The sequence below is a fragment of the Micromesistius poutassou genome, assembly GCF_964030765.1.
Source record: "Micromesistius poutassou genome assembly, chromosome: 21".
NCBI lineage: Eukaryota > Metazoa > Chordata > Actinopteri > Gadiformes > Gadidae > Micromesistius > Micromesistius poutassou.
This window is the reverse complement of record NC_140291.1, coordinates 5,391,887-5,417,948: the sequence shown is the minus strand read 5'-3', so window position 1 is coordinate 5,417,948 and position 26,062 is coordinate 5,391,887. Positions and strand designations below refer to the sequence as shown.

The following is a 26,062-nucleotide window of genomic DNA, read 5'->3' as shown; positions in this document are numbered from 1 at the left end:
CAAAGTTGGCCTATTCATTTTACTGCTCCCTATTTGGACCGGTATGGCAACTGTAAAAGCATTAAAAAGCTGTAAAAGCAGGTCTTGGTTCAAGAAAGGTTGAATAACTGTCATCATAGCACACCCACTTTAATAAACTAGACTACACTAATTAAACTATCCAAGATTCAAGGACGAAACAATTATTATAAATAGCAATCGAGAAATCTGTCTAGTGTAATTATTGTGTATCAAGTGATGAGTCTATTTTTGGATCTATCCTGGGATAATATGTTTGTGTTTATGTGTGTGAGTATGTGCGTAAATACAAGTGGGTGTGCGGCGTGTGGGTGGGTGCGTGCATGCATGAGCGTGTTTGCATGCGTGCGTGTAAAGATGATAATTTTCTCTAACGTACACACAGAGAACAGGGTGGGTAGTACCGTGAGAATCACAGCTAAGATGTTACATAAGATCCATATTTTGATTTGTGTTCCCATCATGTTGAAGAGAGAGAGAGAGAGAGAGAGAGAGAGAGAGAGAGAAGGCATGATAGAGAGGCTATGTGTACTTCTTGAATCAAGGTCAGCGCAAGAGGTACACATCACTAGATAGAGATCCATCATAAAAGGTCATTATAATTATATTGTCTCTACTTACAAAGCCCTTACACTTTTTAACAGACAGTTATGAACACCACATCCAGTTGATGCAATACATGCATAACCACCACATGTTACAGGGGAAACAAAAACAACATAATATCATATATTGTATCACACAAAAATAATGTGTGTGAAGCATTGCATATACTGTAGGCATTAATAATGGAATGTATTACAATGTATTACCATCAATTATATTTTTCATTACATATAGGCATTCTTCATACTAATGAAACGTATTAGATACATGGACTAGATATAATAACAGCCAACAGTTCCTTGTGCACTGGGGCACAGTGTGTGATCTCAAATCTCTCACTAGCTTAACGTAGCGGTTGCGGTTGTTTTTGTTTTGCAGCGTGTGGGTGGGTGGTTCTGTGGAATTTGTGGTGGGGGTGGGGGGTCTTCCTGCAAATAACAATCTGGGACCTAACAACCACTAACTGGTAGGAAAGTGTCTGCATCTTCACCTCGTCGGATGTGTTTTTGTAAGTTAGGTTTGTTCTTTGTCAATTATCTGAATTGCTGCGGCAGCACTTAAATTTTCCTTTGGGAAAAAATAAAGTACTCAATCGTTTCTGCCTATGAGAGAAACTTGCTGCATAATTTATATTTTTTAATTGAAGCACTTAAAAGCAGTGGCTTTTCTTATTTTATGAACTTTTATGTTTTAATTGGATTCTTGCACTTTTTGGATAATATCCTCATTGCTGAATGCACTTACTGTAATTCGCTGTGGACAAAAGCGTCTGCTAAATAAAGGTAATGTAACAAGACCCAACAACGCCTCATCATTTTCTTTTTTGTGATTATCAGTAACTTTTATGGTTTTGGACCAATCAGATTTCTATGGGTGTGGCTCACATACGATTGAAGATTGAAATAGACTTGAGGTCTACTGTGCTCTATTGTAGATCTACAACCTTTGAAATACAACGGTAGGCCAAGGAAAACAATCCGCAAGGTCCTTTTTATAAGCGGCAAAAGCCAGAACCTGGCGTGGTTATGGTCCAGCCTCTTTGACATCGGGAAGATTAAGTCCTTCCGTCTTGTTAAAATGTCCTTATATGGGCTCCTCGATGACTTCCCGTTAATTTCCGCTCGGTGTGCAGGTGTGAACGGGGAGGTTGGGTTGGCAGGGAATACTTAAAATAGGACTCATTTTCCCAGCGATGTGACAGTCACATCTAATATATACAGTGCTGAGTGGGCACAAGAGAACCGCACACTTGGTACGTCTCCACTGACCGAAATAGGGTGTTCTCAAGCCTTGTTTTCGGGGCAACCACCTGTCCTACAAGGGTTTAATTTCAATGCAGCAAAAAATACCACTCATAAGATTCATCACAGGATTGTTGTCGTTAAATCCGGAAGAATAAATTTATTTACCGCTACAGTCCCAAGCCCTATTCCATTACTCACCGTTGCTACACTGTGTTGACTCGGGAGTGTCAGTGTCTCAGTAGATATTTTGGTAAGGAGATAACTTTGTGAAGGTTTAAAAGTGTTTAAAAGTGTAAGAAGGGAACACGCAAAACAGTTGCGCAAAACAGAGTGAAATGGAGAAACAGAAAGGCTGGACAAACTAGAGAGGCTGCAGAATGTTCCAGCAGCACAATGTGGTCAGGGCTGAGAGGATGACCTCAGTGTTTTTTTTATTTACAGTCCATGGCATAGAAAGCCCTCATAGAATGACCATGGAAAGGTCAGACGTTCCGACCACTTCATTCGACATTGCAGAACTTCTACTATAATAGCATTAAGTGGATGCTACTTTTAGACAAAGCGACTTAGAGTGAATTCAGGTGCAGGTCAGTCAGTTTTACCTAGGAGTCGAACAACTGACCGGATCCTTGAACTGAAACACCCTTTTGTTTTGTTCATTGAAGGTTGAATAGAACAATTTGTCAGCCAGGCAGACACATACAATGAAAATGAAAATAGTCCCAAGAAAAAAAAAAATCTATGAATTATCCATCTTTTTTTTTTCACAATGATAGAAATAACTACTAAAGTACCAACTTTAGTTAACACTGGTGAATACGCACAGAGAATATGAAGCACTACAGGACTGTTACTGACATTAATCCTAACCAAACGTCACAACCAGCTCCACGCATTGACCAGATGAGCACACACCACAGCTTCTCATAGCAACCTGCAGTCAGTGTGGATTTGTTTTCTAAATGCAATCTTTATGTACGGTATATGTAAAGCAGGCCAGGTGACTGGTCTACATACGACTACCCAGAATGCCATGTGTGTCTGTTGAAACACTATAATACACAGAGACAATACAGTAAAGGTCTAAACACACCAAAGCAGAACTCTCTTTTTTTACACCTAGCCATATTAAATCCCACCCGGACTCACTCATCCAGGCTGTTGAAAATTATCAGCTCGCAAAACAAAAACGCCTCACATTGCCAGTCGGGGGTGGAATAAATAGAACCCTCGCAAAAGAGGAGCACCATGGAGAGAGGAGGGGGCTGGGGATGTGTGTGTGTGTGTGTGTGTGTGTGTGTGTGTGTGTGTGTGTGTGTGTGTGTTTTTTGTCAACAGACACTTAATCCAAAGAGACCGTTGATTTCAAATCCATGTCACTCAGAAGCAGGTAGGGGTCGGGCAACTTGCTCAATGGTCCCTACGGGTTGTCTGCAGACACTGGGTATAAAACCCGGTACTTTCGTCTGGGAGTCAAACACTACGGCACACTACACTATCCTGTCGACATTTAACTAAACTAACTTGGTTTTAAAATAACTGTCACAATGATAACGCCAACGACTAAATGACCAACTAGGGGGTGGTGACGGATGGATATACACGAATGATGAACGTCAAACAGATAAAACAGAACCGTTACTCTAATCCTTATTCATCATCTTCAGAATTAAACCAGCCGTAATAATCTAGATTTGAAAAAGTATCCAACCAGAACATTCCCAATCCCCCTTTCAGGCATTCCTCCAAAGCCACTCCCCCAAATAATGTGACTAGACTGCTACCTTTGGCAACAGGTCTGCCTATCCTTGTGGAAGACTCCGTTCATGCGCATGAGTGCACGGTCAGAGTCCACACAGGTGGAAGGTAGACAGACAGTAAAGAGATTGGACAGAGAGAGAGTGAGAGAGAGAGGCTATGTGTACTACTTCTATCAAGGTGTGTGTGTGTGTGTGTGTGTGTGTGTGTGTGTGTGTGTGTGTGTGTGTGTGTGTGTGTGTGTGTGTGTGTGTGTGTGTGTGTGTGTGTGTGTGTGTGCGTGTGTGTGTGCGTGCGTGCGTGCATACCTTCCATGACATAGACCAAGGAGCCCACATCTCCCTCCTTGATGATGCAGGAGTCCATCTCGTACTCCACGGGGTACATGCAGTCCACGATCTCCTGGATCTGGGACAGCTCCAGGTTCTTCATGAAGTCATTGTCCAGGATGGCCTCCTTGATCAGCTCCTTAGACCTGCAGCAGAGAGGGGCAGGGTGACAGCCATTTAAATGAGACCTTAGTGGGTTCAATCGTGAGTGTAAAGGGAACTGCAGGCTAAAGGGAACGACAGACTAAATGGAATGTAATGCCCATGAAGAGGCATTGCTCGTTATAAAGAATAAGAACATTAAAGAAGAGGAAAAAGAAAAGAGACAAAAAAGACCATAAGATGAAATGACTAAATAGCATCATGTAAAATTCAGTAGTTCAGTAGAAGACAAGATTGTGCAATGGTTTACAATTAAAAAGCAGTTACACTGGATCACAGAAGCTCCCTAAGCTATGGCTGTCCATAGGGTCACGACACACACACACACACACACACACACACACACAAACGCACGCACGCACACAGGCAGGCAGGCAGGCACACACACACACACACACGTACAGGAACATAGTATAGTATTTGGGAGAAAGAAAAGTGCAAAAATGAGAGACAGCAGGAGGGTGAGAGAACAGAATGAGAGAAAGAGGGGGGGGGCTGAATGGAGAGAAAGAATAAGAGAACGGGATGGAGAGAGAGAAAGAGAGTGGGATGAAGAGAAAAAAGCAGAATGAGTAGGAGGGAGAGTGATGGAGGCGCAGAGGGGCGAAGCATAATAAAACTGGAGCGAGGGTAGAGAGAAAGAGAGAAAATAAAATGAATGTATTGTCTTTGTGTTACGGGGATGCAGAGGACATCTGTACACCCTGCAGGCTGGTGTAGTGCGGCGATGGAGAGGTAATATAAATAAGCTGCTTGGCGGCAACTGCGTTCACCCTCTGGGTGAGAACCTGTTGCGTCCTCCGTAGAAATATTATTCTGAAAATATTATTCTAGTATTCTACTGCTAAAGTTAACGGAACACACTGTATTGGGTTCAAGGCTTATACTACGCTTTACTAACTCTTACATTTATTTTTTGATTTATTTGAGGTCTAATAGTCACAACAACAAGTGTTGTGTGATGCAGGCTAAGGGTGTGGTTTCATCCAGTTTTTCTCCCAGATTGATCGAGTGAGACATGAGTTATGCAATAGTGAACAAAACCGAAGCGCAGTCATCCCTAAAATACCATCCCTAAAATACAAAGTGTCCTGCTATGGGTTCTGGCTCCACCCAGGGCTCAGACGTCAACGCAAGTCTGGTAATATTTTAGCTATTGAGCAAGCTGACTTTAGGTTGGATATACAACATTATACAACATTGCATTATACAGCATTGTCGTTTTTCTATACATAACAGTGAACAGATCATGTAATATTTACTTTTTAGGGATTTAGCAGAAGCTTTTATTGAAAGGGGCTGAATTCAGATTCAGACTTTTTTATATTTACATCAGAATCAGTTTAACCAACGACGGCGCCAACTTTATTTTTTCAAACCAACAAAATACAATGTAGTGCAACATGTTCAGCATTCCACGCTCCCCTCTTCATTCACATTCTGGTTTCTGAGCTCGTACTGAACGCCTACATCTGCTTTTATTCGTTATCTCAGGGGAGGAGATGGAGCTCACACCATAATTGGCCCAAAACTAATCCGAAACTTTTGTTATTGTTAAACTGTCAAAAACTAAGAATTAATTATGCAAGTAATAACATTTCTGCCTGACAACTAAGAAATAGGTTCAAGCGCTAATGGTTTGTTGTTATTCTGTAAGCCTTTCATTGTAAGCCCTTTGTAGACTTGAGCAATGTTTGAGTTTGTATTTATATCTTATTTTGTTTCAAATTATTGATATTCTTTTCTCCCAGTCCCTCTAGCGTGGTGGCTCTATCCTGGACTCCTTCAGTCCCCTCACCGGGTGGGATTGTCAGCTGAGTACGGAGCAATATCAGCATCATGAGTTGCACAGAGATTATAAAAACAATAGTGTGAGAATGAATACATCTTGAATAGGGACTAAATGGACTGCAGAAAGTAGCAGCTTTAAAACATCTTGGCTTACATCAAAGCCTAATAAATCACAATTTAACCAGAAATGGGGGACCGATTATTGTGATGCACAGTGCTCATCCTTTAGATAAAAATGACTTCAATTATGAATGGGTGATACCTTGACTGAAGCTACATTTCTTGGTGCAACATGGGAAGGAACGGGAACAAATATAAACTGCTTTGGGTCTCACTGCATGTAGACTAAACCTGACCTTTGAACAAGACTTAAAATAAATAGCAGGCTTTCCTCTAAAGCTCAAAAGATAAAGCATTAATCCTGATGCTTGTTTTGAGTACTGTACACTTGTACACAGATTAAGAAGCAGACATTAGGATTAATGGCATTGTTAAATAAGGTATCCAGCTTGCTGTTTTATGAGTGCTGTGAAATTGCACACTTCCAGATAACGAAGATTCAAAATAAATGAATAGGAAAAGGTATAAATAACCATTGGACCATAAAATTGTTAATTCTACCTTGAAAATTCAAAGCCAAGAAGAAAATACTAAAATTCTGTAATGTGTGCTTATTTCAGTGTCGTTAGGCTCTGTCATTCTGTCTTGTGTTGTGTACTTCTGGTGTGTGTGTGTGTGTGTGTGTGTGTGTGTGTGTGTGTGTGTGTGTGTGTCTAAAAAAATAAATGTGTGTTTGTGTGTTTGAATGAATGTGTGTGAAGCACTGATACTAGACCCCTGAGTAGGTTGTCAGCAAAAAAGTCAAATTACTGCCAAGCTGAGATCACTTTTGTCCATAATAAAGATTAAGTAGGTGCTAATATAATTAATTCATGAGTCAATATCAGAGAGAGAGAGAGAGAGAGCGAGAGAGAGAGAGAGAGAGAGAGAGAGAGAGAGAGAGAGAGAGAGAGAGAGAGAGAGTCAAGAGAAAGCGATGGGGGAGAATTAAATCAACATTGAGAGGACTGGCATGCATAATTCAGGTCTGTAAAGTCTAATTTGGTGGTTTTGGTGGAACGAGAACAGGAGAGGAGGCCTATGGAGCATGTTAGGTCTTCAGATATGACCTTCTGAGGCCAGAAAACACTCCCTCTCTTTTCTCTCTCTCTCTCTGCTATATATGGTGGCATTTATAACAATCTGTTTTCTTTCACTGATATAACTCATTATGCTAACACACACACACACACACACACACACACACACACACACACACACACAGGGCCGTTTCTAGCTGTTTGGGGGCCCTATGCAAGATACTATTTGGGGGCCCCTATTTTTTCAAATTCTGAGGTAGAGATTCCTATCTTTTTCATATATTCTGTGACGATGCAGCAGTCTGTTACATTTTAAGAGGAAAGCAGGCTAGAGTACATTAATAAATGCAACAGATACAGTATGTTCTTGAAAAATGATTAATGTAAACTTTGAGGTGGCATAAGAAGGTGGCATAACATAAAAAAAACTTTAACCCACCATTCCGAAACAGTAAAAAATAAATAACTAAACTTACTTCAGTGTTTCCCCTAGATTTTTTTGTAGCAGTGGTGCTGTGAGTTGGTAACCTAGCAACGCTAGGGGGGTCCAGGGGCATGCCCCCCCGGAAGAAAATTGTAAAAAAATAACCCTTTAAATGGTTACTTCTGGTGATATTTTTTTAGGAAAAATTTAGATTGAGCTTCCAAATCTGACATAGCAACCAACAGAGTCAAGGTATCTGCTGAGACCAGATCATTGTGCAAATGTGCCTTGAACTTGGCAGAAACTAAGTTCATCTTTTATGTTCATTTTCAGCTATTTCTTTGATATTTATCATAAGCCTTAGAAAAAATAGATGAAATTTTATTTTATTTTTTTGGGGGGGGGGGGCCCTGGTGGCTGTGGGGCCCTATGCAGCCGCATAGTCTGCATATAGCAAGAAACGGCTCTGCACACACACTCTCTGTGGGGGATTGAGTATGACTGGTCCTTTGTGTACACATTCTACATTCACGCTCTCATTTCCTGTGCCCCAGACAAATGTGTCCCCCTCCACATTAGAGTAAACAAAGAAACGTTTCCGTAAATGGAGAAAGTATGTGTTACGGAGAGAGAGAGCGAGAGAGAGAGTGAGAGAGAGAGATAGACAGAGAGAGAGGGAAATACAGATAGGGAGATAGCCAGAGAGAGAGAGAGAGAGAGAGAGAGAGAGAGAGAGAGAGAGAAAGAGAGCATGCCTGGTTTCAACACCCACACTGTATGACATGTGCATCCTCATACGCACTTTGCACATGAGTGTGCCGTTCCTCTCAAGAGAAAATCTTGTAGCACGCTCGACACACACTTCATCAACACCAGGCGAGTGCATGACCCACAGCACGCCGCGTCCACGAGGCCATATCGCCGACGGTAACGAGGAGATTGCCGGCTCCATTGTTACAATGAAGTGAGGCTTTGGAGTGCATCCCATTCCATTAAAAACACACTGTGCAATCGGGCACTTTGATATGCACTTGATATGCGCACTAATCAAATAATATGTCCCTTTAGTGTGTAGGAACCCAAGTGCACTTGAGCAACTGTGCATAAGGAAACAGGGGAACATATGCGGGGAGTGAAATGTCCTTGAGATGTGGTATTTCCATATCGGGGGGTGAAAATATGAAATATTTTTGTCTATGTATGTTGCAAACCTCTTCAAGCGCTTTTGTTTTGAACATTCAAACTCCCACATTGCCTCAACAGTGAGAGATCATGGATGGCAGCAGTCTGGAACGTCTTGTCACACAGGAAGGGACACGTGACAGTGGAAACACCCACCTCAGTTCACCTGAGATAACAGTGCACAAGTGGTTAATGTGGAGCGAAATTAAATTATTATTTTAATGTGGTTGCCATCATTGTCTCATTGGATCGAGTAGACACAGCAACTTTAACACCATTTTATCTAGCATATAAAGTCTAATAAACTGTTTTATTAATAGGCAGTTAGAGTCTCACAATTCTCAACAGTTATAACAGCATGTATAATTATTGTGCCAAGTCAAACTCTTAACTAATCAATCAAATCTATCAAACACTATCAAAGTCTTTTTCTTTGTCATTGTTGAATTTCTTTGAATAAGTGTATGAAATGTACGATGAAAATTGTCTAGCAATTTCGCCAAGCAAATATCAAGAAATAGGTTGCAGTTCGTCTTTCGACTCGCTTGCAAAATCCACGATGGGACTGAGGAATGAAGACAGCTCCGGCGACTTTTTATAGTTCAAAATCGCTGTCAATCAAATGGAAACTCAGTCTTTCGCAGACCCTCCAATCATCACGCAGAAGCCCAGCGTCCAGGCCAGCCCACTCCTCCATTCACCCCCAGAGACGCTGAGCGTCCGTGGGAGGGACATAATCGCAGCATTATCCAATGACCGTCGACTTTCGACCCACTAAGAAAAGCTATTCTATGCAGCCCCATTGAAGTGGATGCGGACGCTGAGCTTCAACAGGCAAATGCACTGTGACGCTATGGAAATGTATGAGAAGGAAATTGAGTCAGTCGACCTGCGATAAGCAGCTGATTCTGAACAAACTTGTCTTCGAGATGGACGTGTTCTAACGCATTTTTAGTCAATGAAATGTTAACACAACAGTACATATTTGACCATTTAATTTTTTTAATTTTAGGGGAAGCTGAGCTTCCCTTGCAGTCTTAGAGAAATCGCCACTGTAACCCATATATGGTCACAACCAAATATGGATGTCGGCATGTGGATCACGTTGAGCGCACACAAATTGCTTAATAACAGGCATCCACAGGCTGTGAAATACCTTTATTGAGACATATGCGTTTTGGGTGACCTTTTCTCCTAGAAAGAAAGTAGTTTGGTTTTAACCACAGCCCAGTTACCGGCATTTGAGAACCACAGATTTAGACTGCAACATTAGAATGGCTATTATGTCTTATGTGTCACCACTCTGTGTTTAATGAGGCTATTAGCGGATAAAACCACCACTTCCCCATTTTCCACCATTTCCCTCGGCCCTTGTTCACCAGGAATACATTTAGCAAGTTATGTTATCAGCATTGGCACGTTGAACGTGTCTGGTTCAGGTTCGGAGTGGGTGTGCATATACTCAACTTTGCCAAACTGTGTTGGAGAAAGTTCACAAAGCTGTACTTTGCACCACAAAGTGTTGGAGCAGCCTACACAGACGGTCTGAAATAGAAGTACGCACGCAGATACGGCGCACGCACACGCTGACTTCCAGGAGTAGTAAATGAAACGCTGTCAGGCGATGCTTCGACAGGGTGGGCTGGCGTGGGTGGGCACAAAGCGGATGCACCCCTCTGCTTATTGGTTCTAGACAGTGTTCTAGACACGGAGGCAGAGGCTCACATCTGGGTGCTCACCCACCCACCCACACATGCACTCTAACACACACACACACACACACACACACACACACACACATACACACACACACACACACACACACACACACACACACACACACACACACACACATATAAAAACAATTGGTGAGCTGGAACAAAAATCCAGTCAACACAAGCCTTAGTTTCAGCACACACACCTACACCTACACATACACACATACATACACACAGACACACAAACACACACAAATTATGAAACACACACACACACACAAATTATAAAACACACATGCACACATAAACACAAATGCATGCACACACACACACACACACACACACACAATCAAAAACAATGTAGCCTAGCTCTGAAAATAAGCCAATGTAGCTCTTGTAGACACAGAAACACACAGTGAATAATGTTAGTAATACCTCTTGGTATGATGCTAGCACTGCTGAGTGCTGGCCTTGGCTTGACCGATACGTTTAAAGGTCCCATGGCATTTCACTTTATGAGGTTTTCTAACATTAATATGAGTTCCCCTAGCCTGCCTATGGTCCCCCAGTAGCTAAAAATTGAGTTGGGTGTAAAACAAGCAGTAGGTATGTTGCTCCGCCTTTGAAAAAATGAACGCTCAAACGCGCAGATTTGGGATCTGGCTCCATATGTCATCATATGGGGCCAGGTTACCTCCCCTTTCTCTGCTTGGCCCGCCTAGAGAATTTGGCCCACCAATGAGACAATGAGCTAGGACCGTGAGAGCGCCACATGTGTGTGTGTGTGAATACACACACTGTAAGGCAAGTGTTCTTTGTTATTTGGATAACCATTATGCTGTTGGTGTTATGGCGCATAACACGCAACACAATAACGCAAGCTTGCATAAAGCTCCCATTTGGTGAAAAGACTAGACTGCGTCGGGTTCTCTGAGGTCTCTGGTATTTCCACAACAAGATTCGTAGGGTGGGATATCTCGGCCATGGTTGAGAAGGAATTGGGAACCGCGACATGGAGGAGAAAAGGATTGTTGCCCAGGATTGTCCACCGGAGCCCCGCTGCCCGCTGAACGCTGCCCGTTGCCCGGGGTTGTCTCCCACTGGAGCCCCGCTGCCCGTTGCCTGGGGTTGTCTCCCGCCGGAGCCCCGCTGCCCGCTACCGCGGCAGCGGGCAGCGGGGCTCTGGCAGGAGACAACCCCGGGCAACAATCCCTTTCTCCTCCATTTTGCGGTTCAGTCTGAGAACCCGACGCAGTCGTTTGAGATTCATAATATCATCCGGAGGCGCAAACAGCTTTTTACCATGATAATATATATTATATTATATAGATATCTAAATATAATATTATGTTATTTAGATATAGAGCTCCAGGACTCCCGCCGCATGGTACCGTGGCCGCAAGCTGCTCAGGGCCACACCCCCACCCTCCACCTTGAAACCGCCTCTAAAAACGGCACGTTTGTGGAGGGCTCATTGTGGGACTGGCTCATAGTGGCTGTAACTCTGCACCAAGCCTGAATTTCTTGAACGTCTTCAAGTACTGTATTAGGGGCCCACTAACGCATCCATAAAATAACATGCCATGGGACCTTTAAGCTTTCATCGGCAAAGCCAAAGCAGGGAGAGCCAGCCAGAGCCAGGGAAAGAGAATCCAAGGATATATAGAGAGACAGATAGAAAAAGGGAAGAGGTGGAGAGAGAGGGCCATGAATAGAGAGGAATGGAAAGGTAGGTGCCCTTTGCCCTCTAACACATCAAACAAAAACAAACAAAAAAAACCTTACAGGAGAGGATTTATTTCGCCCAACGACGATGGTGAACTCAGTGCATCCATGTGGCGCTTTTCTGACCTTGGACCAGTCAAAGCACTTCATTACTTACAATGAGTGGCTTGCATTCACCCATTCATACACCGACGGGGGGTGTCAACCATGCAAGGGAACAACCAGCTCATCAAGAGGAGCTATGGGCTAGGCGTCTCGCTCGGGGACGGCTCCACACTTATCTAGGGGGAGCTGGGGATCGAACCAGCACCCTGCCTTTTCCTGAGCCACTGACGTATGTTAGGATCAGAGTCCTTCGTCATCACTCACTCATCCGACCGTGGACGTCACATCCCAGCTGTGTCGGGGCCCGGGTCATAATAGCCCCTGACACGCCCCACTGGCCTGTCTGCCAGTGCCGGCCCGTGTTCCATGCGAGTCAGTGTTCCATCGCCCCCCCCCCTGAGTGGGGGGCGATGAGTGGCCAGCTCAGGGGGGCGAGACTGGGGCGCGAGACTCGCAAATAACAGATTGATCATCATGTTGTGTCTAAAGAAACCCATTCAGTGGCTGAGTCCCTCCCTCCACCCCTCGACCCGCTGGCAGTGGCGGGGTGGTGTGAGACATTATGCAGTGCTGTGGCCTGGGGGGAGGAGAGGTAGGCCGGGGTCTTTAGAGAGTGCTGGGTTATGACCGACATATCAGTCTGCTCTTTTCCCAGCTCCCTGTATACCGCCGGTCCATGTGCATGTTCACACACACACACACACACACACACTGACTCATGCGTACACACACACACAACACACACACACACACACTCACTCACGCGCACACACACTTTTGCATACACACACATTCACTAACGCGAAAAACACCCAGATACGCACACACTCAGGCACACACACATACACACGCACTCACGCATAGACACACACACCCACTCACGCACACACACACACACACACACTCACTCACATATACGCATACACACACCCACACACACTCTTTGGTAAACACACACACACCCCGTTCCACACACACACACACACACACACACACACACACACACACACAGTTCCAACAGGCTGCCTATGGCAGCTACAAACAGATGTAACACATTCAGCTGCAATGTGCTCAACCCGAGATGGGAAGAATTAGTACACTCAATGTCGGTAAAGAGTTCTGCCGTGTCCCACGCAACAATCAAAGACATAATTTTTCATTAGATATTCAAGGATTTCGTATACAAACCACTTGAGAAGCATTTACTTATTTGGACTAGGTTCCCTGCGCATGCAGGAAATCATCCGTAGATACTTATCATCCGTAGTAGGTATCTACTTTGAAGAAGTATCGTTTTTTTCTTGTTAAACCACCATTTATCAGCCACAGAGGGAGAGATCGAGATTTAAGGAGGGTCTTTCTACATTTACAGAGGAACGATATACGCATGCCGATAGTTCACATTAGTTTTTTTTTTTTTTTGCTATCAGCTGACATCTCAAGACGTCAGTGTATTCTCTCACACAAACACACACCTGTAGTGTATTGCTGTAGTAAGCAGCAACTTACAAAGCACATTATTGAGTTGAAATGGAAAATGGCACTTTTATATTACATTGGTGTTCTCTCTTCCCGCCTTTTGTGTCTGCTAATCTCAGATATAGAAAAATAATTCTAAGCGATGATTGGGGAAACTAAAATACTATTAACTGTTTTCAAAGTACTGTTGTCTTTTTTGTATCTTGCACTATTTACTCAGAACTGCCAAATTGACAAATGACTGCTGGATATGATGGTAACAAAAACACAATCAAAAGGACTGGCTCAAGGGAATGAGCCTCAGGGAATCTGACTTATCAGTCAAATCAGTCAAAACAAAGGCCAACTTCCTGCTCGTTATTATAATAATTAGTCATCGGAAATGAATAAAGATCTTGTAAATGTCACGTAAGATGAGAGATTGATCTAATGGGCAACCGTCAAACTAAAACAGATTTGTTAAGTAATCCAACCATAAATATATTCTGAATATTTATAAGTGTAATGTGACGAGCATGGAGGATTCAGTTGGGTTTTCAAAATGCATACGTTACATATGAAACAAGTTTGTGTTAGATTCAAATATATAACAGAATCATCCCTCAAACATCCCAATCTCTCCGTAAGCATTGTCCTCTGTTGAAGCGCTCCTGAGCAAGCCATTGGATCATTCTAAGCACAGTTGCAACGGTGTTCAGTGGAAAACGAAGCATCGGGTATGCAAATATCAAACAAGGATGCTGAATGTGTGCCTTTTCATATTCAAATCGAGAGAGAAAGTACAGCAGTCATCACCTGAGTACTCTAGGCAAGAATTTGCCAGCAGATTATATCTATCTCTGCATTTGTTTAGATTGGGAGGAGCCCAGATGTGCCATGGCAGAAGGCATATATAGTCCATCTGAATGAATGACATTGAATTGTCTGCCATTAATTACAAAAGGGACCGTCCACCACCTTTGGTATGACAAAATCAAGATCTACAAATCCAAAGATTTAAGAAGGGAGGCATTGTCAGCATTGTCGATCGCACAAAACATAAACACAATCTGTTTGGCGACTTAAATCTTACTTGGCCACGTTTGATTAGCTCTGGTGGTAGCTTGAATTATTCATGCCATGGAAAATAAAAGCCCTGTCATGTATGTCGCTGAGCATCTCTTGTAGTGCTAATTAGCAGATCCAGATGGTTGATTAAAAAAAACACGAAAAAAGGAGGACCTTTAGTATCTGAATCTAGTAGTTCCAAGTCCCGTGTCCAGTGTACCCCCCTCCCCCCTTCTTCTCAGTTATCTCTTATCTAAAGAAAAAGTGCTGCTATAGATATATCATCACACACACAAACACAAACCACGCACAATCGCCTCTGTAACAATTGTTGTTTCAAGAGCAGGCTTGTGAAATCAGATGTGTTATTATATTATTAGGAGTGTGAGCAGCCGAGGGTTTGCTCGGTCGTTGCTTTCTATTTGCTGCTCTGATCGTATTTTGGATTACATTAATGTGAGTCGTTAAGGAGATGGATGCTCTTTTAGTGACTTAATGAGTGAATACGGCACATTGTGTAGCAGATTGGGGTTAGCCGTCTGGTCAAGGATGTTAATCAGTTCCTGTAGGGACATTGGGAAATCAAACCCGAAACCTATAAAACCTGAAAGTCCTAGACCTGAAGCTGGTATCAAAATATGATCAGATCCCATCCTCGAATAGTTATCCGTAAGTGACCGGAATATTTGTCAAAACGCATGACCTGAACTCCTTAGTGTTCAGAGGAAGTAATTGATCACTAAGCCTATTGGACATAATGCATTTTAGGTCAACCTAGAATACATTTAACATTCGCTGTCAACGTCTCTTATCTCTCTAGGATTTAAATCCTGATCATCACTCCCCTCTCTTCCTATAGGCCTAGCTTCCTCCTCGCTGTCCCTGAATGACAGTTGACGCTCGCAAGGTTTGGCGGGATCTCAGTCATCATTTAAAGCGGTGGATTCGACACCAATCTATTTGCGCATTCAGAAATCGTATCATGTGTCGCCAACTGAACGTATTGCCGTTTTTCGCTTAATGACTACTTCGTTCAAAGTGTTTATTATGTCTTCATATAGGCCTAATAGTTAACAGGACTCGGTGACTGAACTTCTAAATGCTTGTTATAATGGTAAACCGAGAACAGCGTGTGATCCTGTCAAGTAGGGAAACTGCTAATGAAATAGTGTTTATATCAGGAGGGGTGGGCGTAAGCCAATTTGACTCCACTTCCAAACGATAATTGGAGGAGGCTTAATTGGCTTCTCTGTTTGTGTTCTCATACACTGGACATGTCAGGGGTTTTGTATTAGAATTTCAAATCCAGTGCAAATCCACTTCTTTCACAGAATGCAAAATTGGACTCGCGCGTGCGCGCGCGCGCACACACACACACACACACACACACACACACACACACACACACACACACACACACACACACACACACACACACACACACACACACAACCTACTCTGGGCTCTTGGCATAGAACGGAAGGGTGACGTGGCTCAGATCGGTGATATCAAAGGCAGTGGGCTCCGCGGATATCGCCTGCCGTTTGCTGCGGTGCTGGTCCCGGTGCAGCACGCTCTGCCGGCGCACCTGTTGAGCAGTGGCCGGTTTGATGACGGAGCGGTACTTATCCAACTCGGTCTGGAGTTTCTGGATCAACTCATCCTTCTGGTCCAGCTCCAGCTCAAGCTCGTCGATGAGCGCGTCCCGCTGCCTCAGTTCCTCGATCTTTTCCTGAAGCGCGTACTGGAGGTCGCGCAGTGTGCCCATGGCAACACACGGGGACTCTCCCAACAACGTTGTGATGTTGAAAATGAAAAAAAAAAATGAAAATACGCAGACGTCTGCGTATTCTGTGAAAGTATGTCTTAGTGATCCAATGCTTAAAGTTATAGTCGCCTACTCAAAATACAAAAAACTTTCAATAAACGTGAGTTGAGAGAATGTGGCAAATTAAGTCTCATATCTTTAAAAAAAATAAACCAATCGTAGAAAAAAATTTGTTCCTATACTATGGTCCAACGACGAAATTCTCAGCGACGCGTAAAGTAAAAGTTAGACCGGTTGGCGGGAAATGGTGTGAAGGAATTTCGCGCGTGTTCCCCTCGTCTGCTAAACCAAAAGGTGTGAAACCCTGTTGAACATCCACCGCGTGTCTGCAATCCGCCTCCGGCAGCTGAGAGGCTGTATGTCAGCTGGTTCACCGTTCCAGTGCTCCTCCAACCATCTCTCTCTGTCTGTCTGTCTCTCTCTCTCTCTCTCTCTCTCTCTCTCTCTCTCTCTCTCTCTCTCTCTCTCTCTCTCTCTTTCTCTTTCTCTCTCTCTCTCTCTCTCTCTCTTGCTCTCTTCTTCTCCCAGCAGTCAAGCTGTTGGGAAAACCATCCGTTTGTTTTCTCTCGCCCCCATCTGCTCCCGCTTGCCAGTTATCCGGTAATGTGCCAGGCGCGCAGAGAAGACCTGTACGCCACGCGACGCACAGCAGCCCCCTGTCTTTTCTGTGTGGCCGTTTACGAGGATTTGGAGACAGGTCTCTATATGTGGTCGGCGCAAAAGCTATAGCCAATCAGCGCTTGGGTAGTAGTTGTAGGGTACTACACCTGTGCAGGAAAGGCGTTGGTGTGTGCGCGCAAAGTGCACAGTATGAACACACAGTCATGTTTCTGGATGGGTGTGGAATGGAATATGCGGTAATATATTCATGGATATCTGTCTTGAAGTCTAGCCTCTAGCCGCCTTCATTTGTTTGGCAATTACTAAATAACAGGTTGCAATAAAAAAAAAAGGTAGCCAAAGGATCAGTAGCCAATTACTACGCCGCTCTACACGCCGAGCCACTTTTGTGGTGCAGTGACGCCATCTAGTGGCTACAACATGTTATCACACGACGCTCCAAGTGAAGATTAACTTGTAGCTTTCCAACAAGTCCAACCAGAATTCATATCCTCCATATACCATGGATACTTTACAATGATATTATTTCCTTGATACTATTGATAAGAATGTTTACTATTTCTGTTCTGGGAAGTCTCAGTTCTTGTTTTGATGTGTTTGTTTATGTTTAATTGTTCAATGTTAAAATTAGGGGAGATCTATCTTGTTTCATTTCAATGTAAGAAGCATGCTAGTGTAATGATAATGGAGAGGTGTCTCCTCCTGTCCTTTGGGATGTGTGTAAAGCAGTAATGAGAGGGAAGGTTATTGCAATAACATCCTATCTTAAGAAGCAAAGAGAAGAACAACTCAATACCCTTCAGGATGAACTGAAAAACTTAGAGTCAGAACATAAGAACTCAATAGATCCTCTGATTAAAGAAGAAATATCAATGAAATATCAATGAAATTGAAATCAATGAAATATATACACAAGAAATACAAAAGAAAATGTTATTTACAAAACAATCATACTATGAAGGTGGCAGTAAATATATAAAAATATTGGCTTATAAATTACGGAAACAACAGGCAGACAACACTATATTTAAAATAGAGGACCCAAGAAATAATGTTATCCACCACCGCACAAAGGAAATTCACAAGTGCTTTAAGGACTATTATGCAAAATGATATTCACAACCCCAAGTCAACAATTATCAGGTAATAGAGAGACTTCTCAAATCACTAAATTTACCAACTATTACAGAGGATCAAAATATATCACTAATCTCACTGGTAACAAAAGAAGAAATTTACTTAGCAATAACAAGATGGCACAGATGGATTCACTACAGAATGGGATAAAAGTTTGAAAGATGTTCTGACACATATTTTATTGAAAAAATCTAATTGGGTTCTGGAAAAGGGGGAAACTCCAAGTTCATGGAATGAAGCCATTATCTCAGTTATACTTAAGGGAGGGAAAGATGCATTAAAGTGTTCAAATTAGAGACCGATTAGTGTGCTAAACCTTGATTCTAAATTCAATTATTGCCAAAACAATGGAAATATTTTACCTGAAATTATAAATATGGACCGAACAGGGTTCATTCTCTCCCGCCAGACCCATGACAATATAAGAAGATCTTTATAAATTATTAAACATATTACCCAAAATAAAATACAAGCTATGCTAATCAGTTTAGATGCTGAAAAGGCTTTTGATTCTGTTAGATGGAAATTCTTATTCAATGTTATGGACAATTTTGGATTTAATTCAGTATTAATAAACACAATAAAAGCAGCAGCATACAGCATGCCGACAGCACGATTGAAAATCAATGGCGAACTTACAGAATCTTTCCCGTTAGAGAGATCCACTAGACATAGCTGTCCATTAAGTCCACTCCTTTTCGCAATTTTTAGGGGAACAAAAACTGGCCATACCTAGGAATCTTACCTAAAGATCTATCCAAATTAGAATCAATTAATTATGGCCCTCTTAAAAATGAAATTACAGCAGACATTAACAGGTGGAACTTAATCCCCTATTCAAAAAAGAAATCTAAGTTCTCGTATAGATTCGGTAAAAATGAATATCCTACCAAGACTTTTGTACTTATTTCAGTCGGTACCCATTGAAAAACCAGAGCAGTACTTTCTCGAAGGAGAGAGGCAGATTGGCCCTTCCATGTCTGATAGATTATTATAGAGCAGCTCAAATTCGTCCACTTGTTGGCTGGTGTACCACAGGTTATCGATCGAGATGGAAAGAGATAGAGAGCTCGATGGGAAAGGGTTAGTTAACTCATTAGTTGGAGATCCATCATTAACCTATCATCTTTCAGATCCCAATAACCCCTGGATAACAAACTTGCTTAAGATATGGAATGAAACAATCAAAAGATACCATCTAAAGGGCAGGTCTGACATTTTTAAATGGTTCGCCTACGATCAGGATTTTAAGCCCTGTAAACATGACTCAAGGTTTAGAAACTGGAACTTAAGCGGCCTTAGTGCATATTGCTTAATAATCTTAATAATCAAGACCTCTTTAGATATATGCAAATCAGAGACTATACCAGCAAGAAATTTCCAAAAGCTGAAATTCTATTAGAAGAACAGATCATTGGCATTTACAGGAGAGCCTATAAGGATGCTCCCTATCAAAAAGTGATCTCAAAATTGTATTTTGCTCTTCTAGATCTGAAAAAAGACCATCATTTGTATATTAAGACAAGGTGGGAAGCAGAGGGAGGTTTCACAATTACACTGGAAGAATGGGAAAGGATCTGTAGACAGCAATCTGTCGACAAGCTCTCCCTCCTGGAGAGAATTTAGCTGGAAAAATGTGACTCGTTTTTTTGTACTCTGGCTTTGAGAAGGGGAACATCCCTTCTCCCTGTCCTCCCCTCACATCATATTTTAACGTGGTATTTGGACTTCCGGAGCACTAGGGGTGCCACATGCAGCCTTGGCCAGGGAATGTCCCTCTTGGTAAATGGTATGGCCTAACTGGCCTTGATTGGTCCACCTGAAACCAATTAGTGGGCTTATTTAAGGGGAGTCGCAGTTTGTGGCTGGGGGAGAAGGTACGAGAGCGCGGTAGTTTTGTTAGGCTAGTGCCAGGCTGATTGAATGCTACAGTTGGTTTCTTGTTTTGGAACATTTCTTTATTTTTGGAATTAATGGACTTATTTTTGTTTAGTTATTTTTGGGACCTTGGTTTTGGAGGAAATAAAATTTCACCTTTTTGTCCACAATCCCAAACCTGGCTGTCGTTGTCAACTTTCTCTCCACCATCATCCAACCGCTCACAGGCCGACTTTCACACCAGCGCATAAGAGTAAATATTCTAATCAGGCCACATGCTGGAGGTCCTGTGGACACGCATTGGCCAATCACTTTCACATTTTTTGGAATTGTCCATCTGTGGCTCCATTTTGGAGAAGTGTCCAGGGCGTACTGGAGACAGTCTTTAAGAGGAAAATCAATTTCAATTTCAAATGTATCTGGGAGATCTGGAAGAGCTTTGTTTAGTAAAGTGATAAATACCTGTTGAGGGTTTTGTTGGTGGCATGCAAAAAGGCTATCACCAGGAAATGGCTTCAGAAAGACACACCAACCATTAAAGAGTGGATTGACTTGGTCTATACTATATTTACAATGGAAAGGATCACATTTAAATTGAGAACTCTATTGAGTTCAAAATGGTCAATTGGTCAAAATGTCTTTGTGTCAACTTTACGGTCCGACTTTATATAGCACTAAAGTACAATGTATCCCTCAGTTCAATATAATTATTCTGTAAAAGAGCAGGGTTGTTTTATGGTTACATGTAAGATACAAATCTGTGGGTGATATGTATGTATGGTTTAGGTAATTATACAATATACATCAATAAGTATGTACTATACTTATGTGTATGTAGTGTGTGTATACAAGTGATAAAAATTTACTTTCTGACTTGTGCCTTGGATTACAAATAGATCCTCTCCCTAATGTTTACTTTTTTATCTATTTTATTTTTTGATTTGATGTCCTGGCTGCGGACATATATACCACCTTTGCTTATGTTCTGTAAAAGAAAACTCAATAAAAAGCAAATGCAAAAAAATGTTCTATTTTTCATTATTACTAGAAAGTATAATATAATAATATTCAATAACATTCAATAATATAATGACAAAAGTAATGTAATTTCACCTGAGCTCCAGGATTTTTTCAGCCTCCGATGTTGAGTTATTTATATGAAAGATAAAATATGTCATTGTTGGAATTGTTTTAATTTGTTTTGTATTTTGCTGCAATCTGGTATTGTGATCTTCTGGACTGCATACTATAGTCTATAAACTGTATGTGTGTTTGTGTGTGTGTCGTAGTGGCTGGGAAATTAAATCTTCATTGGAAACATTCAGAATAAATACACATAAATAACAGGGAAATGGAAATCTCCTTGTCATGTGCTTCCCTGTTTATTATCAAGTCGTGACAGCACGATCCCACAATTTCTTTAGTGTGTGGGTGGGTTTGTGTGTGTGCGTGTGTCTGAGTGTGCATATATGTGTGCATGTGTATGCATGCATGCGTGCGCGTGTGTGCGTGCTTGCTTACGTGTTCCCCTCAGTGTATATAGTAGCTGTCACTGTGACCATACTCCTAAACAACATATTTGAATAATTTCCTTTCAGAGAGGGAACGCATTGTAAAAGGTGTCTTTTTTAATTGCAGTGTTTGTACCGGGGGGAAGTGTACACATCTGGGGGGGGGGGGGGGAGGGGGGCGGGAACGACGGCAATGATGATGACAACGACGGCGATGACGACGATGACAACGACGATGACTTAATTTGAAAGTTAAATCAAGTGTGGGGATGATGTATCCCCCATGTGCTCTGAACGTTATACAGAACTCAGACGATGCCTGGTGTGTGTGTGACTGAACCAAACTCAAAGGATGTGCACACACGCACGCACGCATGCACCACGCACACACACACACACAAACACACAAAAACAAAACAAAAAACACAAATAAATCATTAATACATGACAACACACAAAATCATAAAATTTGTATATTTCTCAATTTGTTGCTCCTCTAGATTCATCGACCGAGTGCATGAACAAAGACAGAGAATGGGTTGATTTCTGCATGCACACCTTAATACCGACCTGGGAATGTGTGCGTGACTAAGAATGTTAATCAACTAGCATTTTTGATGCATTCATTCAAACACGTAAGAACTAGTCATTTGGGTGTGTGTGTGTGTGTGTGTGTGTATGTGGGCGAGAGTAGGATAAGAGATGTGAAGCAGATGCAAAGATCAAAGTGAGAAAAGGAGGCTAGATTTCAGAGGTGATAGTGAGAGAAGTGTGTGCGCATGTTTAAGTGTGTGTGTGTGCATCTGTGCATATGCCACAAGCCCCTGCGTATGCATGTGTGCGTCTGTGCATATGCGTGCACGTATGTGTGTGCAATACATGGGTGTGTGTGCACCTGTGTGTGTGCACGTACGTATGTGTGAGGTGACAGAAGCAAAAGCCAGAGACGGATCAAGAGAGCCAGAAGGGGTGATAGAGCGAGGTAGAGGAGCATGGGAGTCTTGATATAATCAACTCGCTGGCTGTCTGCCTGTGCGGCTCCACATCTATTTCTGACGCTATCTGCATGTCACTCTGCGTGAGTGTGTTTGTGTGCATGTGTGTTTGTGCGTCCGTGCGTGTGTTTGTGTCTAATCAACAGCCTCTTGGGCAGACCCTTCACTGAGACCAGTCTGAGTGTTGTTGTTATTTTGCAGACAAAAGGGTCTAGCACTGTCTGAAAAACACCACACAGCACGTACACACACACACACACACACACACACACAGATACACACATGCACAGACTCACACACACTTTCAATATCATCATTTTCCTCTCCTCAAAGTCGGCCCCTCTACGAGTTAAAAACACCTTTTACCATGGGCTTGTAAGGAAGAATTTATGTGGATAATAAATTGTAGAAGAAGGCTATAAGTCTACTAGATTAGAATGGTTAAGCACCTTCCATCATAGCCAATGGTCCACACCTCCAACCCAGGGTTAGCAAAACGTGAAAGTTGAGAAAACAAATATCACCATTTGTCGTCATCAGTAAAACTGTTTTTATATATTTCCACCATTTGTTTATGAGCCCATCTAATTTTCTCTCAAACTTGCTGAATAAATACTTTCAATTGATGTTGTAATTCTAAGTACGTATTATACTGGCCTGTTACTTAACTTTAAAGTTACATATTGGATAACTATTAAAAGTTAACTAGTGAAACTCTATATCCGAAAGAATGTTCTTACATGTAAACAGCACAAATAGGTTATGTGTACGTGTGTGTCTGTGTGTGTGTGTGTATGTGTTTGTGTGTGAGTATCTAAACTTTGTGTGTGTGTGTGTGTGTGTGTGTGTGTTTGTGTGTGTGTGTGTATATCTCTATCTATCTTCTGTGTGGGAGTGTGCGTGCATGCGTGCGTACGTGTTTGTGTGCGTGCGTGTATGTAGCAGTCTAGCTGTTGACACACAGCTATGTGGTGTCACAGGGTTCTCTCCACTCATATCACACCCAGAAACCAACCGTCCAGCAGCAGCATGTGTCCAGCTCGTGGTCGGCAGACCGCGGCCAGGCCTGCTCCGTCCCATACTTAATATTCTGCTGTCTATTTTTACATCCGGTCACTTTTATCCATAGCATCTCACAGCGATACCTATGGACAGGTTACAGACACTGCTGGTGTGAATCCACCACGTTTTAACGAACCAGCCAATCAGCGCTTGGGTAGTAGTTGTAGGCTACTACACCTGTGCAGGAAAGGCGTTGCTGTGTGTGCGCAGAGTGCACACACAGTACACACAGTCATGTTTCTGGATTGACGGAATGGAATATGCGGTAAAATATTCATAGATATCTGTCTTGAAGTCTAGCCTCTCTAGACAGGGGATTTACAGATTTGTTAGGGAATTATTACATAACTTGCGATAAAAAGGTAGCTAGGTAGCCTAAGGAGATAAAACTTATGCTGTCTATTTTTACATCAGGTCACTTTTATCAATAGCATCTCACAGCGATACCTATGGACAGGTTGCGGGGACTGGTGGTTTGAACCCAGTACGTTTCCGGGCATTATCATGCAGCTTCTTTGATGGTTATTCACAAACATTTCTCTGAATGTAACCCAGTGGACATCCCGGGATCATGTGACACCGTTAAGAGCCTGAGTAATTCTATACTGCGTATCTGATTGGTGGATGTATGCCATGTGAGACCATCTTGAGCTTTCACATGTTCACGTTAATTCCCCTTGGAGGAGCAGTCCAGCCTCGAGGCTTTTGAAAGGCTCTTCAAGAAAAAATGACGATTAAAAAAAACAATCTTGTTGCCCGAAGAAAGTGTAGCGATCAACGGTGCAATCAAACCTGTTTAATCCCGACGCTACAAGATTACAAGGACAGAAATCTGCAGGGGAGGCTTTTGGAACAATATTGCCACCAGCTTAGCCTTCTGAGAATAATGACGGCTGAGAGAGATTTCTAGATAATCCTGTTCCCGGTAGGCTGCACGCCTTCAGGAATCACCAGTTAATTCACGTCGTCGGTCTTCAGGGTCTTGATCCACCCGCTACCAGTGTTGCCAGAGTGGGCCGGATTTTCCACCCAATCTGGCAACACTGCCTGCTGCTACGCCCATCAGGGTTCAGAACCAGCTGGACCCCGTTATGTGGTCCAGGGCGACACGAGGAAAAACAGGTTGGTTTTTTTTTTGAGTGACTGCGTTGGGGATTTCAGGAGTACAAAAAGAAACTCCCGCCATTTTCCTTTTTTCTTCACAGACAGCCGGAGCCGCCAATGGACTGTCAGAGGGCTCGATCGCTCTGGCGGGGACCAGGTCAAGGCCCGTTTCCGTGGAGGTCTTCTGTTGAATGGGACCTGTGTAGAAGTCCATCTCTGCTTGGTTGGTCACCCAGACCCCCCCCCCTTTCTGACCGGCGAGGTGATGGCGTTTGAGCGCCCCTATCTCCATTAATTGGATCTCTAACTTTCTAATAATTTAAATCCCATTTCGTACAACAACATGACGAATTTGGCCCTCCCGAAGGAGCGATGGATGAAGGAGATTTGCAGACAATGCAGACTAACCACACTCGGCAAGACCCAGCAGCGCCCCCACCAGTCCAGGTGACACAATTACCTCGGCTAGCAGGCCAACAGAGCCATCTCATCATCTCATCGTCATCCGCTTATCCAGGGTCGGGTCGCGGGGGCAGCAGCTCAAGCAGGGGGCCCCAGACTTCCCTTTCCCAGGCCACATTGACCAGCTCTGACGGGGGGATCCCGAGGCGTTCCCAGGCCAGTGTTGAGATATAATCTCTCCACCTAGTCCTGGGTCTTCCCCGGGGTCTCCTCCCCACTGGTCGTGCCTGGAACACCTCCCAAGGGAGGCGTCCAGTGGGCATCCTTACTAGATGCCCGAACCACCTCAACTGACTCCTTTCTAAGCAAAGGAGCAGCGGCTCTAATCCGAGTTCCTCCCGGATGACTTACTGTACTTCTCTCTCATATATTCATTCAAACATAATAAAACAGTTCCTTCCTTAAGCCTTGCCAATTCACTTTTTTACAGAAAAGGCGAACCCCAACCGGGATGGTTTTTTTTTTTTCGCATTAAACTCCACTGCTTACCTGTCCGTCTTTGAGTACTTCCGGAGCGTTGACTCGCAGCTGCGGTATGCCTGGCCCGACTCCGCGGAGATGCCCTGGGCGCGCCGGGTGCGGGGCACCGCGACCTGCGGCAGCACCGACTGGCATTTGTGCAGCTTGCGCTTGAGCTCCGCGATCTCCTCTTCCTTCTCATCCAGCCGCCTCTCCATGTCCCGGATCCGCTCATCTTTCATCAGCAGCAGCTTCGCCAAATCTTCCGACAAGCTCAT

General features: G+C 43.1%; 1 protein-coding gene across 2 annotated transcripts in view; it reads right to left on the bottom strand.

Moving 5' to 3' along the window:
- The window catches only part of prkg1b (protein kinase cGMP-dependent 1b), a gene marked incomplete at its 5' end in the record, with an annotated part of 120,195 nt that extends 94,133 nt beyond the window's left edge, over positions 1 to 26,062 (bottom strand). Inside the window, 2 exons of one of the 2 annotated variants that reach the window (XM_084485308.1) lie at positions 3,935 to 4,101; positions 25,815 to 26,062. In XM_084485308.1, coding sequence (XP_084341434.1) covers positions 3,935 to 4,101; positions 25,815 to 26,062 — 415 coding nt within the window. Of the gene's footprint in view, positions 1 to 3,934; positions 4,102 to 16,184; positions 16,496 to 25,814 lie in introns of those variants that run through there. The other variant, XM_084485307.1, reaches the window with a different exon arrangement.